General features: G+C 48.5%; 1 protein-coding gene across 5 annotated transcripts in view; it reads right to left on the bottom strand.

Annotated features, from left to right (window-relative positions):
* Positions 1-3,826: 3,826 nt before the first annotated feature.
* The window catches only part of TACC3 (transforming acidic coiled-coil containing protein 3), a 39,034-nt gene continuing 23,659 nt past the window's right edge, over positions 3,827-19,201 (bottom strand). For all 5 annotated transcript variants that reach the window (XM_073574427.1, XM_073574432.1, XM_073574428.1 and 2 more), the window contains 5 exons: positions 14,779-14,822; positions 14,343-14,503; positions 5,261-5,367; positions 4,922-5,042; positions 3,827-3,990 (listed from right to left, as the gene is read on the bottom strand). In XM_073574427.1, the coding sequence (XP_073430528.1) occupies positions 3,925-3,990; positions 4,922-5,042; positions 5,261-5,367; positions 14,343-14,503; positions 14,779-14,822 (499 nt within the window). In that variant the 3' untranslated portion in view covers positions 3,827-3,924. The remainder of the gene's footprint in view (positions 3,991-4,921; positions 5,043-5,260; positions 5,368-14,342; positions 14,504-14,778; positions 14,823-19,201) is intronic.

The raw sequence follows: 19,201 nt of genomic DNA, 5'->3' as shown, positions 1-19,201 counted from the left end.
CAGCCACGAAGGGGTTAAAAGGGGTTGTATTAATTTAGGAAAAGATGGCTGCTTTCTTCTTCTGAAAGTAGCATCACACTTCTCCATAGACTATTTTCTGGTATTGCAGTTAGGCTTCACTGAGATGAACAGGACTGGGGTGTAATACCATAATCTATGGGGTGAGTGAACCTAAAGAGGGAGAAATGTCATAAGTCCAAATGTATTCAGCCTCCTTGCACTAAGCTTGACTCACAGCTGCAGCTTGTGCTGAACAGCATGAGGTCTCAGCAGCAACAGGGAGGAGGTACACTGAGGAGCTATCAATTTAGCTCTCCCGCCAGGCTTAAAGGGAATCTGTCACCCTTTTTTGAGATATCATATAATGATATCATTCAATTGTGTGTCACATAAGGATTCTCTTTTTCTTCCCCCTGACCTTGCACCTTTCATGCATAAATACTTTTTATATCGGTTCAGATGTATGTAAACTGCCGCTGTCTGGTCCGCTGGGCGGGGCTTATTCACCTGCTCCCCCCTCCCTGTCTTGCTCTACGCATTTCTTCTTGTGTAGAGCAAGACAGGGAGGGGGGTGCAGGTGAATAAGCCCCGCCCATCGGACCGGACAGCGGCAGTTTACATACATCTGAACCAATATAAAAAGTATTTATGTATGAAAGGTGCAAGGTCAGGGGGAAGCAAAAGTACTAAGAGAATCCTTATGTGACACACAATTGAATGATATCATATATCTCAAAAAAGGGGTGACAGATTCCCTTTAACTGACAGCTGCAGTTTGTACCAAGTAGTGTAAGATCTCATCATGAACAGGGACGAGGTACACTGAAGAGCCATCAGTTTAGTTCTCCCACCCGGCTTAACTGACAGCTGCTGCTTGTACTGAGCTATGCGAGATCTTAGCAGCAACAGGGAGGAGGGACACAGAGAAGCTATCAGTGTAGTCCTCCCACCAGGCTTATCTCACAGCTGCAGCTTATAATAAGCAGTGTGAGATCTCAACAGCAACAGGGAGGAGGGACACTGAGGAGCTATTAGTTTAATTGGGGGCAGATTTAGCAGCAGCAAAAAGGAAGGAAGCTAAGGTGTTTTAAATTAGATGAGAGTGCAGATTCATTAGGAGGAAGAAGGGACAAAGAGCTGAAGTCATGCTAGTTGGGTGCAGATTCAGCAGCAGCAGGAGGAAGAGCTGCCATTCAGCGGAGATCCATGCAGAGTCAGCAGTAGAAAGGTGAACAGAAAAGCTGTCAACCAAGATAGGTCAGAAGAGATTTAGCATCAAGAAGGGAAACTTAGGAGGCAATCAATTTACATGAGTGCAGATATAGAAGCAGCAGGTAGGAGGGGCACTGAGGAGCTGCCAGTCAGATAGATCTAGTGAGAGTTAGCAGCAGAGAGGAGGAAAGATATGGAGGAGCTCTCAGTGAAGCTAGGTGGGCAATTTAGCAGCTTTAGGAAGGTAAGAAGTTTGATAATTCTTAATCAGATTATATGGGTGGAGGAGACTGAAGGGCTGTAATTCAGGCTAGGTGGGAGGAGAGTGAGCAGCAGAGCAAACAGACAGCAGCTGTCAGTCAGATTAGAATTAGACAACTTTTCTAACATGGATTTTCAAGGCAAGTACACCAGCCTCATCAGGAGATCTATAGAATAGTATTTGTAGTTTGTGTTGTGAAATTGATTTTTTTTTTTTTTTTTTTAATTAAAAAAGTGTCCCATTTGCCCACGGGTTGTGTCTGGTCATGTAGCTCAGCTCCATTAAAGTGAATATATCTGAGCTGCAATACCAAAACATAACCTGTTCGCAGGTGTGGCACTGTTTGTGGGCAAAAGCAAACTTTTTTTTTTAAAACTTTGTCAACCCCCTTTTAAAAAGTCCTAGAAAAAAAAGGCGACATTTGCAATTCAGCTAAATTCTTTGTCAGGATCGATGGATCGGACACCACATTTTGGTTTTATCAGAATCGGGATCCACAGTCTGGGCAGGATGGTGGCTGGGGGTCCATACAGGAAATCCGCAGACCATGGCCTGTTAGTGGCACCTGGGGCTGAGCTGCGCTGCCCCCGCTATAATCAGGCCCTGATGGATATTACAGATTATCTTTGGAGGATGACCCTTCTTGCTCATCAGACGTTAGTTTTTCCAGCAGATCATTCTGCAGTGAACAGATAATCGTATTCATAGTTCTGCGTTCTTGCGGCGAGATGTCCGTCTCGCTGTGGAAATATGCATAAAGGCCAAAGAATTGCGCTTTACTGTGAGGTCAGATCCTCTGATGGGGGGGGGGGGGTCACGCACACAGAGCTAATATCAGAAGCTGGAATATTCGCCTTGTGTGAACAGGGTGATAGAGGCATTGTGCAAAATGGGGGGAGGGGAGTGTTCCAGCTTATTGGGGGCTGCTATAAACGCCATCCAACTCTGGAGGTCACCATGCCCAGGGTTGAATTTGCACCATATCTGATTAATGTATGCGTGAACTATACAAATTGTTCCGCCTCAAGAGCCGAGCCACCTCCTCCTCATAGTCCAGGAGCTAGCTCATCCAAAATATTTATCCTGTACAAAAGGAAAAAGATAAATCCCAAAACAAAATTATGCTTTGAAATAAGGGAGGAAATCAAAGCACAACACATTAAAAAAAAAAAAAAAAAAAAAAAAAGGAAACATGTGTAATGTCACCGCCTCCCTTTCTGATTACACAGCTTTGCTGCAGGTTTATTTGGAGATTCTAGGTACTTGTGCGACATCTAGTGGTGGAAGTCAGAATAGCAGAAAGACTAAGAATTTATTCAGGACAATTCACATCCAGCAGCAGATTTGTCGCAAAAAAAAAAAAAAATAAATATAGAACTATAAAATCAGTTACATGAGTTATAGAGGCAAGTAATGGTTCTCTGAAAGCTCCTTTCAGCGGCAGGACCCTTTATAAACAATGGTGCAGTAAATGCCAGGCACCGAGACAAATCTCTCATGTGCCGATTTTTCACAGGCAAAGAAAACAAAATACAGGTGTTATCAGTCATTGTACAGGAGGAGGTGAGCTGTGACATCACCTATTGTGGATGGTGGATCCTGTATTATCTACTGTATATAAAGGTGTTATCACTCATTGTACAGGAGGGGGTGAGCTGTGACATCACCTATATACAGTAGATAATACAGGATCCACCATCCACAATAGGTGATGTCACAGCTCACCTCCTCCTGTACAATGTCTGATAACTACTCTATATACAGTAGATAACACAGGATTCACAATAAGTGATATCACTCATACAGGAGGAGGTGAGCTGTGACATCACCTAATGTGGATGGTGGATCCTGTATTATCTACTGTATATAGAGGTGTTAGCAGTCATTGTACAGGAGGAGGTGAGCTGTGACATCACCTATTGTTGATCTTGTTTTATCTGTATATAGAGGGGCTATTGGCCATTGATGGGCTGACCACCTCCTCCTCCTGCAGTCACATGGACCAGAGTGAAAACTGCACAGCTCGGAACATTTTTTGGTATTTCTTAGATTGTGATAGTAAGAGGCTGCATCACGGCCATATTTTCCCATCGATCTCTGCACAGCAGTTTAGGTCATCAGTAGTGTGGACTCTCCCACACGCTGAGCCTTCGGAGTCCTCAGGTTTCACTGTCAGATTCTGCTATAAAGGCCGCGAGTGACCTCCGAGAAGACAATGGCGGCTCCAGCTCCGGTTTGGTGCAGCCGCAGTCCGGCCCTTACTGTACATATTGGCTATGGCCGTCTGTGCGTTTTGATCCAGCATGATGTATGGATTTCATTCACCGTTAAATCACAGAAGCCTCAAAAGGGTTAAATTAAAGTCCTATTTATTAGCACAAACATATAAAGAGACAAAAACCGTGACAATTAAAAATACACAAAAAAAAAAAATAAATAAGTGCTGCACATCAAATCTTCTCCATCTTTAAGATCAGGTCGTCGCAGATTTTTGTCAGTTCGTCATTTTCTTTTGTCTGAAATAAAAGAACATAAACGGGGTAATAAAAATCGACAGAAGGCCGGATCCAAGCGCCTGCACTCCACGGTCTGAGAACCAAGCATGGGTTTCCTGACCAGAGTACAACAGCGCTGAGAAGAGCAGACCCAAGGTCCGTCCTCTGCCCGAATTCAGGCGCCGTGTGTCACGAGCCAATCTGGACTTCTCTGCAGACCATGCAATGAAAGCTGGCGTCCACGGTCATCAGCCACACGCAGGTCAGGGTGTGCTTTATGCTCCCATGCTGCAGCCATTTACTACAGAGCGCAGTCAATGGCAGGAAAGGTCTCGCATGGGAACGACAGCGCTGACTTCACTAAATGCCTCCCAGAAGCAGCCAGGACGCAAGCGAGACTATAATCAAATCGGGAGAGCTGAAGGCACTGACAAAATGACGCGTTATTACCCCAAGTTATGGTTGAGAACCTGTGTGCACTGGAACCTCAGGGTAGAGTCATTACTTGTAACACTACAAGTCCCAGCAGTGCATGGTAGAGCTCAGCCTTCACATCCAGTAACTTGAAGCATAACTGCTGTAATGGATGATTTGGGCTTTTCTAAGAAAATTTATACCATTAGAGGGCGCCGTAACCAGCAGTCTTCAGAAGTACAATAAGGGGTCATCCGGGCACAATAGAACCTCACACGGGGGGGGCAGATGTGTGAGAAGTGATTTCAATCCTCAGGTACGGACACTCACTGCTCTGAAATGAAGACTTGTTACAGGCAGAGGACTGTAGTGGCCTGAGATTGGCTGCAGCGGTCAGGTGAGTGAACTGTGCTTCTTTAATAGGAAAAAAAAAAAAACATCCATTGAACCCTGCAGCCGATCACAGGTGATCATCTCCATTTCCTGTGTCGGTGGGTGGATGTGACATAATGGACAAGCCTGATTAGCGAGCCCTCACCTTCTGCTCCAGGCTGCGCTCCAGGGACTGGATCTTCATCTGCTCCTTCCGCAGTGCTGCCTGTAGAGCTGTCGCTTCACCTTTGGCTTTGCTTCGTACTTGAGCAATTTCCTCATTAGCTCTGTAAAGATGGAGACGATGGTTACAATCCCAATACATGTGTGAACGTGCAGGACCACAGGATCAGGACGGTACAACCAAATCCAGAAAAAAAAAAAAAAAAAAAAAAAAATTTTATATATATAGTGTGTGTCCTTTTGTGGGATTAGGAACGAGGAAGGAAAACGCGTGCATGGCCCCACAGACTATCATTGGGGTGGATGCAATCCGATCACTTACCGGTTCAGCTTCTCTTCCGCATGGGCCTTAAGGGCCTGATAGCGCTGCTCCTCTTTCTTTATCCTTGCAAGATAATCTTCAACGCATTTTTTCAGGGCCTCCTCATTCTAAGAAAGAAAAAAAAGTTAGCAATTCAAGCAGGTCAGCTTGTGTCCAGAGATCCATACCCATTGGTCTCGACACCTCTTCACATGGAGACACAGGTATAAAGCATTGCAGTGCCTGTATATTGAGAAGCATTATAGCAACGATCAGACTAATAAAGTCCCCTAGAAGGACCAAGCAAAAACACACATTGTGCCTCCAAAGATCACAGTAAGCCTGGAGACACACTAACCAACGCAAAATACGGTCAGTATTTTACATGCGTAATACAGATCAATGGCCCCTAAACAGTGCTCCGTATGTCATCCGTAATCAAGGTGTGGTCGCGTATTTTGCGCATGTAAGCATCCGTATGCAATCCGTATGGCGAGATTTTCTCGTCACCTTGCAAAATGGACATATAATGGAGCCCTATGACAGGTTTTATAACACAAACCAAAGAATAGATATAGACACATAGAATGCATAATATATATATATATATATATATATATATATATATATATATATATATATATATATATATATATATATTTTCTATGTGTCTATATCTATTCTTTCGTTTCTTTATTAAACCTGTCAGTGTGAGTTTACTGTATAGCACACTGAATAGCCGGCTTTGCTAAAAGACACCGGGTGCGTATTTCTCGCAAGTCACATGTGTGGTCCGTGTGTAATCTGTATTTTTTGCGCACCCATAGACTTGCATTGGCATACTACGGCCTAGAATACGGATGAGAAATATACGCCTGGTGCGAGGGACCCCATAGAGAATCAATGGTCCGTGTCTAATGCGTGCTTTTAGCGCCTCTCACTTGGCCGTATTCCTCGCCAGTGTGACCCCGGCCTTAGGCCCGGGGCACATTTATCCTGCTCTCTGCACTGAGCGCTTGCACAGCAATTCAGGCAGAACACTCAAGGAAAGATTCCCTATAATAAGGCAGCAAGCAGCACTGAACTCAGTCTCACCTGTGATCCAGCGGTGTCCATGTTAGGTGTGCATAAAAAGTGCCATCAGCCACAGTTTTGTGAACTTCTGAAAAGGACACTGCTGATCAGAGGCCAGACGAAGTCCAGAGTAACTCTGCTGCCACATAATAGCGAGTGGGTTCATCCAGGGTTTCACCTGAATCGCATCACTCAGATTTAGATGGAAACCCCAGAGTGCTCAGCGTAGAGTGTGGGATAACTGCAATCTTGAAGGTTATGTAATGTTTTCCCAATAAAAGCAAGTCCCCACTCAGGTCCGCCATTTGTCAAAGGAAATGTAGGGGGGGCTTCCATGTTACTGGTTTAACAAAGCTTATGTTAAAAGAGAAACGGCTTCTCGTCCCTGAAAAGAAATTCAGCAAATTCTGCGCTCCTAAATCTAGATGCCCTCTCCCTTCTGAGCCCCAGTGTGTATAAACCACATTGAGTCCCCATGTTTGGCATTTCTGTAGTGATGAGAGCTCGCCTAGTTTATGGGTGCATGTCTCCAGAAGCACAGGTTGGGCACAATGTACTGGTCACTACAATGTACTGGGAACTACAACAGCAGTTTGCAATTTTCACTCAGCAACATCCACTGCTGCCTGTTTCTGTAAAACAGCCATGGGAGTCAGTATTACATCCGTAGATCTACTCCTCTGAGCATTTAGTTTCCAAAATGCAGTCACTTGAGGGGGTAATTCTGCTCTATCACTTAGGGGGCTCTGTATATAGAGTTCGCAAACTAGTCTACAATAAGTTTGATCTCCAAGAGTCAAACAGCGCTCCGTCCCTCCCATATATGGGGCATTTCTACATGCAACACAAATTGTAGAAAACTTTTAATGCAATTTTTTACCCATTTCCTGTGTGTGAAAATGTAAAATTTAGGGCTAAAACAAAATTGGGGTAAAATGTGATAATTTTATTCCATTGGGCAGTGAGTAAAAAGGAAAAAAAAAAAATAAATACTGACCTGTGATCTCAAAATGTTTACTGCACCCTTAGCTGAATTCACTGGAGGTGTAGTATGTAAAAATGGGGTCACTTTTGAAGAGTTCTGCTGTTCTGGCACCTCAGGGGCTCTCCGGGTGGGATGTGGCACCCGCAAACCAGAACAGTAAAATCTGCACTAGAATATGGCGCTCCTTCCCGTTGGCGCTTTCTACTGTGCCTGAAAAGTATTTCCTGATTACATGCAGGGTATTGGCACAATTGGAAAAACAAACTGAGGTTTATTTTTCTTCCCCTTTTGATCTTTGCAATGTGCCTCAAAAGTAGTTTTCCCCCCAACATAAGGAGAATTCGGGCAACAAACTATACGGTCCACCTTCTCTTGTTACTCTTTTGAAGGTAAAATTTGGGGCATGTGAACGTTTTTTGTAGCAAAAAAGTAAAATATCTGTTTGTTTTTTTACTTCCACATTGCTTCAGTTCCCGTGGTGCCCATAGAGTTAATAAAAGTCTTGAAAAACAGGATTTTTGGATGCTTACCATAAAATCTGTTTCTCGGAGCCTTCATTGGGGGACACAGAAACCATGGGTGTATGCTGCTGCCACTAGGAGGCTGACACTATGCACAGAAAAAGGTTAGCTCCTCCTCCGCAGTATACACCCCACCGACCGGCACTAATTTCCTCAGTTAGTGAGAAAGCAGTAGGAGAATTAACAAAACAGAATGAAAACAGAACAGACAACTCAACTAATCAACAAAACCTAAGAACAGGAGTTGCAGAATATGGGAGGGTGCTGTGTCCCCCAATGAAGGCTCCGAGAAACAGATTTTACGGTAAGCAACCAAAAATCCTGTTTTCTCCATCGCTTCATTGGGGGACACAGAAACCATGGGTCATCCCAAAGCAGTCCCTGGGGTGGGAAACAAACTTCCATCAGGTCAGCGGACTCACCACCTCCGCCTGCAAGATCCTTCTGCCTAGGCTGGCATTCGCCGAAGCATAGGTGTGGACCTTGTAAAATTTGGCAAACGTGTGGATCGAAGACCAGGTTGCCGCTTTGCAGAGCTGCTGCGCAGAAGCTGTGTGGTGCACCGCCCAGGAGGCACCCATTGCCCGGGTAGAGTGAGCTCTAATTCCCGGAGGGGGCACTCGATGCTTGACCCGGTAGGCCTCCAAAATTGCCGATCTGATGCAGCGAGCAATGGTAGCCTTGGAGGCCGGCTGACCTTTCCGCGCACCATCTGGAATGATGAAAAGAGAGTCTGTCTTCCGCAAGGGAGACGTCCTAGCCAGGTAGACCTTCATGGCCCCGACCCGGTCTAGCTTGTTCAAGGAGCGTTCCAGAGGGTGGATTGGACCCGGACAAAAGGACGGGAGAACAATGTCCTCATTTAGGTGAAAAGTGGACACCACCTTAGGAAGGAAGGCGGGGGCCGCAGGACCACCTTGTCCTGATGGAGCACCAGGAAAGTGGGGCACAAGAAAGGGCCACCATTTCCAACACGCACCGGATGAAGGTGATGGCCACCAGAAAGTCCACTTTCCAGGAGCGAAGGGACAGGGAGACTTCCCTGAGAGGTTCAAAGTGAGACCGTTGAAGAGTCTCCAGAACCAGATTGAGATCCCATGGATCCACGGGAGAGCGGTACGCAGGTGCCGTATGAGCCACTCCCTGAACAAAGTTTTTGACCTGCGGATGGGAGGCCAACATCTTCTAAAAAAAAATGAAAAGCGCTGAAACCTGACCCTTCAAAGAACTGAGGGCAAGGCCCGCATCTAGGCCTGCCTGGAGGAACGCCAGGATAGAAGGGAGAGAAAAGGACATGGGCGGAACGTCATTGGCCTCGCACCAAGTGAAGTAGGCCTTCCAAGTACGATAATAAATTCTCGAAGACAATGGTTTTCTAGCCCGGATCATGGTGTGAATAACCCGATCTGAAAAACCTGACCGCTTCAGAACCGCGGTTTCAACAGCCACGCCGTAAAATTAAGTGGTAGAGAATTGGGATGGCAGATTGGACCTTGAGACAGCAGATCCGCTGTCTGGAAGCTTCCAGGGGGCGTCCGCGAGAAGATTGACGATGTCTGCGAACCAAGCCCTTCTGGGCCAATCCGGAACGATGAGGATGACTGGTACCCCTCCGCCTTGATTTTCTTCAACAGCTTGGGAAGAAGGGGAGGGAACGGAACGGATAAGGGAGCTTGAACTGCGACCAGGGAATGGTCAGAGCATCGGCGCCCACTGCGAGAGGATCTCGGGCCCTGGATACGAACTGTGGGACCTTCCTGTTCAGGCGAGACGCCAGCAGGTTCACGTCCGGAGTCCCCCAACAATGGCAAAGCTGATGAAAGACGTCCGGATGTAAGGACCACTCTCCCGCCGTGAGACCCTCACGGCCGAGAAAATCGGCGGCCCAGTTGTCCACACTGGGAGTGTGCACTGCGGATATCGCTGGGACCAGTACCCTCTGCCCAGTGGAGAATCCTGGACACTGCCGCTAGAGCCGAGGAGCTCCGTGTCCCCCCTTGGTGGTTGACATATGCCACCGCTGTGGCATTGTCTGAATCCGGACCGGCAGACCCCTGAGAAGCCTTTCCCAGTGAATGATAAATCGCCCGTATCTCGAGGACGTTGATCGACAGTTGTCTCTTGGGTCGACCACCAACCCTGAACCATCTGATTGCGAAACACAGCTCCCCAGCCGAGAAGGCTGGCGTCCGTTGTCACAATCTGACAGTAAATCGGAAGGAATGACCGGCCCAGGGAAATGAGGGGTGACGTCAGCCACCAATTGAGGGACTGTTTGACCCGGAACAAGAGGCGAATTGGACGATCCAGGGAGAGAACGGACCTGTTCCACCGAGACAGAATGGCCTGTTGAAGCGGTCTCGTGTGAAATTGAGCAAAGGGGATCGCTTCCGTCGTCGCCACCATCTTTCCGAAGACTTTCATGGCTGCCTGGAAAGATGGAAGCTTTAGGCTCTGTAGCGATCGAACATCTCGCAGCAGAGATCAACTTCTCTCCCGGGAGAAAGACCCTCGATCGACGGGTGTCGAACAATAAGCCTAGAAACACAAGACGTTGAGTCGGAACGAGGCAGGACTTCCTCTTGTTTACGAGCCACCCAAAACTGGACAGGGTGTCGAGAACGATGGTAAGGCTTTGGAGAGTATGGTGAAAAGACGGAGCTTTGATTAGAATGGCGTCGAGGTACGGGAAGAGTACGAGACCTCTGATCCTCAACAGGGCCATCAACGCCGCCATGATCTTTGTAAACACTCTGGGCGCGGTGGCAAGACCGAACGGCAGGGTGACAAACTGGTAGTGGTCCTGATGAATCGCAAAACGCAGAAATATCCGATGCCCGTAAAAGATGGGGACATGCAGATAGGCATCTTGAATGTCTATTGAACACATGAATTCCTGCGCCTCCATGGAAGCGATTACTGAACGAAGGGTCTCCATCCTGAAATGACGCAGGCGGACCCTCTTGTTCAGTAGTCTGAGGTCCAGAATGGGCCGAACCGCGCCGCCTTTTTTCGGCACTATAAACAGGTTTGAGTAAAACCCTGTGAATCACTCTGTTTCAGGAACGGGCACAATGACCCCGGAACTAAGGCGGGGTCTTTTGGAGGACGGGACTCGAAGAAGCGATCCCGGGGCCGAGAGAAACTATCTTGTATCCTGAGGATACAACTTCCCTGACCCAAGCGACTTCCACCGAGGCAAGCCAGATGTCCCTGAAGAAAAGGAGTCGGCCGCCCAGTTGGAAAGGCGCCTCGGGCTTTGTAGACAGTCATGCCGAGGTGGACCTTCCAGTTCTGGACTCTCTGCCCTGGGAGGAGAGAGATCGCCAGGATGAAGTGGGCATAAAGGAGACCTTCTTCCTATCCTGGCGTGCTTGCGGCCTTTGTTGGTTGGAAAAAGATTCTGCCGTCGCGACGGAAAGACCGAAACTGACACCCTGGAGGGGGTCTACGAGGCTTGGACTGTGGAAGAGAGCTTGTGCCCCCAGTGGCGTCTTTGATAATCTGGTCCAGCTGGGATCCAAAGAGACGCGCACCCTGAAAAGGGCAGATTGGTAAGGGATTTTTTAGACAAATCCGCTTGCCAAGCCTTCAGCCAAATTGTATGCCGGATTGCAACTAAGTTGCTGGACGCTTGAGCTGCACAAGAGGCAGCATCCAAGGAGGCTGAAACCAGATAATCCCCGGCATGGGAGATCTGGTTGGCTATCTTGGCCAAACACTCTGGTTGGGCTCCATCAAGAATGCCTTGGCAGAGATCTTCCGCCCAAGCAGCTTTGGCCTTTGCTACCCAAGTGGAGGCAAAGGCTGGGCTTAGCACCGTCGCAGCCGCTTCGAATGCTGACTTTGCTAAGGATTCTATGATCCTGTCATTAGAATCCTTCAAAGCCGCCACACCTGAAATCGGAAGGACCGTGCTGTTAGATAGTCTGGACACTGGAGCGTCTACCAGTTGTCGGTAAGCTCTTGAGAGAATGGATACAGCACGCCGAGGCGCTTCCCTCTTTGAAAGCGCCTGGACGGATTTTCCCTTTCCTGGTGAGGAGCTTGGCAAACTCAGAATGAGGAGCGAAGACTCCAGAAGGTGTTTATGCCCATCTGAACGAAACCTCCTAATCTGAGGGTTTCGCAGGGGAGTCTGTGATCTCGAAAGTATGGCTAATCGCTGCAATGAGGTTCTGTACCGTAACCTTCATGTCCGCGGTATGGTCCGAATCCAGCTCTAAAATCTCCTCGGATGGCGCATCCGAGAACGCTTCGCCTGACTCAGGTGAGGATGCACGGGAAGGAAACTGCTGGGAAGGACTATGTGGTGAGATGGAGCGAGGGGAGGATTCCGGCCGGAGATCCTGCCTGGGTATTTTGCGGTTCATGGTGGCTGGTTCAGGTGGAACCTCTTGTGACCTGCTGGGTCCTGCAGAGGAGTTCAGGGACAACTTATGAAGAATGGCCACTAGGGACTGAGACACCCTGGTGAGATACGCCACTGATTGAGATAGGGAAGAAGCCCAGTCAGGAATGGGAGATTCGCTCTCACGTGGAGCAATATGGGGCTCCTGGGCAGCGGGCTGGATGGTGGGAAAGTCACTGAAGCAGTGCCAGAAGGATGGGGGACAGGAGGCAGAGGAGGGTGTCAGTCTGCAGATGCAGAGCTACTCACGGTCCGGTGTCCTGTGGATGCTTTCAGCGAGCGCTGCTGCACAGCTTGTCCATATCTGTAGGGCCACAGAAGCGGCGAAGGAGTCCGGCTGACAGGCTGGAGAAAATGGCAGCCTCCTGAGAGCCCGGTAGAAAAAACGCGCGCTTCCTTGTGGAGACAGGGAGGGCGGGGTTAACTGCAGCCAAAGGTGGTACCGCCCGCTGCTGAGCGCCGCCTCCGGAGCGCAGACGTGGAGGGAAAGAGCGGAGGGCAGCCTAGAATGGGAGGGAGCGAGCGGTGGGCGGGCTTAGAACGGGCAGGAGAGAAGCCCGCCTAAGGAAAAAGGCAGGGGGCGTGGCCGCGACGCCGAACAAGGCCGCAATAGAAGCCGGGGCCTGGAGTAGATGCGGCTGCCGGCGGGGAGCGCGGGGCGGCGCGGAGGCAACGCTGCACTGCCGCACGATTGCCCCGCAATGAATCCATGCCTGCCGCCCGGCTGTTGAGCCGAAACAAGATAAGTGCGGCCAGGGAGGGGGGCGCAGAGAGAGAGGATGTCACTAAGGGCGCCCGCTCCGCAAGGTATCCAAGCCTGCAGCATGGCTGGCGAAAATGAGAGAGGTGTAGCTGGGGAGACGTGGGAGGCTAGGGAGAGGAGGTGACACTCCGGGGTCCCATACTTACCTCTCAGCAAAAACCTGTACCTTATCATGATGCTGTCCTCTTCCATAGAAGGAGGTCTGCGTCTCATCCAGACCAACAGGCTCTGGTGGGCGAGTGGGTGGGAGACGGGGGGCGAGGACCAGGTGGATCTCCTGACACGCATCTGTGCTCGGGCTCTTGGTCCTGCCGTGGACAGCTATGAGGATATGGGGTGGCAGTACACGCTGTACTCAGTCTCTTTGTGGGAGTACGGATGTGACTGTTCACTCCGTATCCCTCTGAAACCTGCAAGGGAACGACGCACGCTGAGGTAGATAAGGGTCTAATGAAAGACCTGTGTCCACCTCCTACTGACACTAAGCTAAAATGGGGAAATTAGTGCCAGTCGGTGGGGTGTATACTGCGGAGGAGGAGCTAACCTTTTTCTGTGCATAGTGCCAGCCTCCTAGTGGCAGCAGCATACACCCATGGTTTCTGTGTCCCCCAATGAAGCGATGGAGAAAAGTGGTGTTGAGCACCTTGAGGGGTGCAGTTTAGAGGTTTTTTTTTGTTGTTTTTTTTTTTTTTTTTTTTAAAGATATTTTCGCTCATATAGGCCCCTCATAGTTAATTGAAGTGTGAGGTGGGCCCTAAAGCAAAATGGTTTTGTAAATTTTGCAAAAAAAAAAAAAAAAAAAAAAAAAAAAAAAAAAAAATTATATATATAATATAATATAAATATATTTAAAACAAAACCGATGCAGATGTAAAGGAGACGTGGGAAGTGTGGTTTATGAACTATTTAGTGCGACATAACTCAAGATTTAAGGGCGTAAAAGTAAAGCGTTTGAAAACTGCAAAATTTTCCATATTTTCACAAATGCAAAAAAGCATTGTCCTAAATCTACCACTACCATAAAGTACAATGTGCCACGAATAAACAGTCTCAGAATCGGCGGGATCTGTTGAAGCGTTCCAGAGTTATTACGACAAAGTGACAGTGGCCAGAATTGTAAAAATTGGCCTGGTCAGGAAGATTAAAACAGGCTCGGGGTGAAAGGGTTAATGAATTCAAGATCTCTTATCCCTCCTTCATTAAGACTGGTCTAAATGAATTGGCCCCAGTTGTCTTTGGGGGGGGAGGAGACTATGGGGGCCACGGAAGAATTGAGTCTTAACGTAAAGTGAGGCACATTATGTTATTTTGGGGGGTGTTACTGCAGGTGGAGGAGGCCCGGGGGTTACCTTGCGATATCCTTCCAGAACGTCCTTCTGTTTCTCAAATCTTTTGAAGAGCTCGGAGAAGGATTTCTCCATGGAGTTGAGGTCCATCTGCACCTGCTGCTTCTCCTCCACCACTTTGTGCAGTTCTTGTTTGCTCAGCTCCTTCTGCCTTTGTGAATCCTCTGCAGAAGAGAAGACGACGTCATTGTCACAAGGGGTTAAATGGAAGGATCCAAGAAAGGCACAGCCAATATTGGAGCAAGAAGGGGCATCAGAAGGGTCTGGACAGGATTTTCTATATATGATTGGTGCGGTCCGGACACTGCAGACCTCAGGCAATCAACACAACCAAGTGCTGAGTCCCAGAACCAGGTGCAGCCACATCGGGACATACAACGCTGTCCTAAGACAAGCGTCATCTCTGACCACATGAAATCCACCATACATTCATACGCACCCAGCATCTGTGTGATTGTGCTCTCAAACTCCGCAACAATTTTCCTAAAACAAAAAGGAAAAGAAAAAAAAAAGGGAGCAGATTTAGATAAACATATACACACTGATCTTGCCTTCTCCTAGGCCGGACTAAGCTATATCCAAGCCTGGCTTAAGAGGAGGCCTGTCGAGTATAGAAAAACATTTTTATATATACTCCTATTAGAGGAGCGCACTAATCTCTTGACAAGATCGCCCACTCTTGAGGACCTGTACCTAACCTACTATAACAAGATAATCTATTAATATGCATGGCCACAGTAATGCTTTATTTCCCCTGTGCAGTGTCATTGGCTTTCCTATATAGTTATCAAAAGGAGGCAAAGAATAATAAAAAAAAATTAAAATAAAACACTTTGCCTCCAACTAAGACGCAGCCTGCACCTAAGCCAAACAGCAGCAGTGGTGCTCTGGCTGTCAACCATTTAGCTGCTGCTGTCAATCAGGAACATTTACATAGAATGCTGGCAGGTGAGCACAACAACTCAGAATCGCCCCTATCCCTTGTGATGCACATACAGGTAACCAATGGCTTATCTTGGCAACTGGGGGGGGGGGGGGGGCAATCTTGCTGAAGACCCTCATAGTTGCCATCATGGTACTCCTGTGAAGCCAAGCCACAGGCTGCGCTCTATGGAAGACCACGATTTCCTCTCTACATCTAGATTATATATTTTTGTTTTATTTCTGTTAGGCTGGGTTCACACGTAGCGGAAGTCTTGCGGAAATTACAGCGAGAATTCCATTCCGCGGGGGGAGGAGGGAAATCGCATTTTAAATTTACGCGGAAAAACTAGCATTTTGCAAGCGTAATTAGCTTGCAGCATTGCTAGCTTTTTCCAAGTGATCTGGAGCATCGCTTGGAGAACTGATTGACAGGTTGGTCACACTCATCAAACATAGTGTTTGACGAGTGTGACCAACTTTTTACTATTGAGGCCGCCTATGCAGCATCAGTAGTAAAAGATAGAATGTAAAAATAATTTAAAAAAATATATATTGTTATTCTCCCCTTCCGACGTCCCGCGCAGCCTTCCCGCCTCTCTCCACGCTCCCGATCCCAGTAAGCCTTTGCAAGCGATGACGTCCGTTCTCGTGGGATCGCGACATCTCGCGGTGACGTCGCGCGAATGACCGCGAGACTTCGCGATCCCGTGAGAACGGACGTCATCGCTCACAAAGGCTTACTGGGACCGGGAGCGTGGAGAGAGGCGGGAAGGCTGCGGGGGACGTCAGAAGGTGAGAACAACAATATTTTTTAATTTTAAATTCTATTTTTTACAGGGATATGGTACCCAAAGCCCGGAGGACAGTCTCCTCTCCTCCGGGCCGTGGGTACCATCCGCAAATGTTCTACTTACTTTTCGCATGGTGTGCACAGCCACATGCGGAAAGTAAGCAGAACAATGCATTCCTATGGGTGCGGGATCGCCACGATTCCGCAAAATTAATGAGCATGCTGCGCTTTTTACCGCAAAGCAATTCCGCCGCGGTAAAAACCGCAGCATTAGCACAGCATTGCGGAATCCCATAGGAATGCATGGGATGCTTATTTTTCGCGTTTTCGCTGCAAAATCGCGCTGTTAAAACCGCTGCAGAAACACGAAAAAAACCCCACGTGTGAACTCAGCCTAAGGCCTCTTTCACACATCAGGTTTTCGCCGTCAGGCGCGATCCGGCGCTTTTGACAGAAACCGGATCCGGCGAAATGCAATGCCGGATCCGGTTTCCCCCCCCATTGACTTGCATTTGCGCCGGATGGCCATGCGTTTCATCCGGTTTTCGCCGGATCCGGCAATGTGTCGCGATCCGGCGTCTGGAAAAAACAGCTACTGTAACGTTTTTTGTCTCCGGCGAAAAAGCCGGACACGCCGGATCCGGCGCGTCCGGCTTTTTCACACAATGAAAGCCTATGAGCGCCGCAATGCGCCTGATCCGGCGAAAGCCGGATCCGTTTTTTTTGGTCTGAGCATGCTCAGTAGCTCTGCCCACAAGACATATATAAAAGCAAGACAGTGGGACCCACAGCCACACCCAACATGCCACCCAAGAAAGCAACCAAGCGCAGCAGGAGAAGGCAGGAGACCACTGCAGCACCATCAGCACCACCACCACCCCAAATGGAGCAGCAAATGGAACATGCTGAGGAGGGGAGGCCAGCAGCAGATGAGAGACGGTAATTATCAAATCCCCCATTCCTCCAAACTAGGGCTATTGAATATCAAGATATTCATTGGCCCTTTGTTTCTCTTTATTCAACAGCCGCCCAATAGATGCAGCAGCAGCAGCTGGACCACCACCCACAGGCATGGAGTGTGGTCACCAGGAAGACAGCACATCTTCTTCTGGGAGCCCTCCCTCGCATAGTCAGCGTTTGACGGTAAGTTTTTATTTCCAAAATCCATCATCTCTGTAATATATGTCTATTCATTGCCTTTTATTTCAAAACAGGAATCACAAGATGAAGAGGAGCTCCCAGAAGAAGAAGGAAGGGGTGGACAGACACTTGGAGTGGGCTCACAATTGGTAAGTTTTTTGCATCAAACGCAGAAACACAACATCACACTACACACAACACATAGAAAACAATGTTCTGCAGACCACACACAGCAAACAAATGCCTACATCCAAAGACATAACATTTTTTGTTTTCTTCTCTAGTCTTCCCAATCTGGTGCTCGGCCAAGAGGTCCTCGCAGTGCCTCCCAGGGTCGTCGGCGACAGCAACGCGGCGGTCACCAGCGTGTAAGTATAAATATTTTTGCTTTGTTTTTTTGCACTTATTTCATTTCTTTTGTGGAGGCTAATTATGTTATTTTTGTCTTTTTCTTTAACAGCCTTCACAGCGTGCTCCCGACTCTGACGGTGAGGATGGAGGACTCGATGTGGACCACCTCATCGATCTCGTCAGAGAAAGGGAGCCGCTCTGGAATATGGCTGACCGCCGCCACGCTGACCTTATCGTTACCCGACGACTCTGGGAGGAAATCTGTTCGCTCCTTGTGGACCGCTGGGAGGACCTCGATGTTCGGGCCCAGATTAAAGAGCGTAAGTATACAGTATACAGTACCGGTTGCTTGATGTAAACCAGTGTTTCCCGAACTCCAGTCCTCGTGGTCCCCACGGATCATGTGTTCAGGATTTCTATTTACTATGGAAATCCTGAAAACATGACCCCTGGGGACCATGAGGACTGGAGTTTGTGAAACACTGATGTTGTATACTAACCACTCCTTTTTCGTTTCAGGGAACAGAATTGTGAATCGGTGGCGGTCTGTGAGGGATCGTTTCAAGGAGGAGTTCAATAAAGATATGCGGGCCCCGAGTGGATCTGGAGGACGCAGGAGCAAGTACAAGTACGCACAAGCCCTGTCGTTCCTCCGGGAAACAATGGTCACTAGAAGGTAAATATTACACACCACATGTGAAAAAAAATGTTAGATGTAACTTTTTTTTTTTCAGCCAGGGCCATACCATGTCAGTATTTTAATAGTTTTTTTTTCTCTTTATTCCACAGCACGGTGAGCAGCACTCGGGAGCCTGCACGATTGGACCCTTCTGAGGCGATCCCTGAGGAGACCGGCACCGAGGGACACTTCGACCGCCCCGGTACATCTGCACCTTCCCAGCCTTCCCACACATTCGACCCATCTGTCCCATCCACCAGCACATGAGCATCGTGGCCGCCTACATTACATGAAGCTGCTGGTGAGGAGATCGCTTTCCCTTTACCCCACCCTTCTGCCCCTGCCACCTCTAGTACACCTGCGGGTACTGGGCGGCAGCGGCAGAGGGGTCAGGAAAAGACTTATGCGCCAGAGTTCTTGCATCTGAATGCAACTTTCCAGAACTGTCTAAAAGTCTTGTCAGAGCAAATCTCCGCAGGCTTTCAGCAGATCAACTCCAGCATTCTGGAGGTGAAGACACTTCTGCAAACCATGCATTCAGAAGCAAGATCTTCGCCAAACCACACCTTTTTCAGGTCTGTTGTGGAGCGCATGGCAACACTATCTCCTACCCAGCAGATGCATGTAATGCATTCGTGCCACGGTGCTCTACAGCAGGTTACCTCCCAACCTCCTCCTCCTACCACAGTAGTTCCTCCACCTGCACCCCCTCCAGCCACTTTCCATCCTCCCCCTCCTATTACATCTGCACCCCCTCCAGCCACTTTCCATCCTCCCCCTCCTATTACATCTGCACCCCCTCCAGCCACTTTCCATCCTCCCCCTCCCATTACATACCAGCAACCTCACCAGTACCAGCAACCTTCCCAGTACCAGACATCTCCCCACTTCCAGCAACCTGCCCCGTACCAAACTCCTTCCCCGTACAACTTTCCATCAACATCATCTGCTCCTACAGTCCCTGCCCAACCCTCCACT

The sequence above is a fragment of the Dendrobates tinctorius genome, unplaced genomic scaffold, assembly GCF_039654945.1.
Source record: "Dendrobates tinctorius isolate UK_male_01 unplaced genomic scaffold, ASM3965494v1 ptg000039l, whole genome shotgun sequence".
In the NCBI taxonomy this organism is placed as follows: domain Eukaryota; kingdom Metazoa; phylum Chordata; class Amphibia; order Anura; family Dendrobatidae; genus Dendrobates; species Dendrobates tinctorius.
This window is presented reverse-complemented; position numbering and strand designations above follow the sequence as displayed.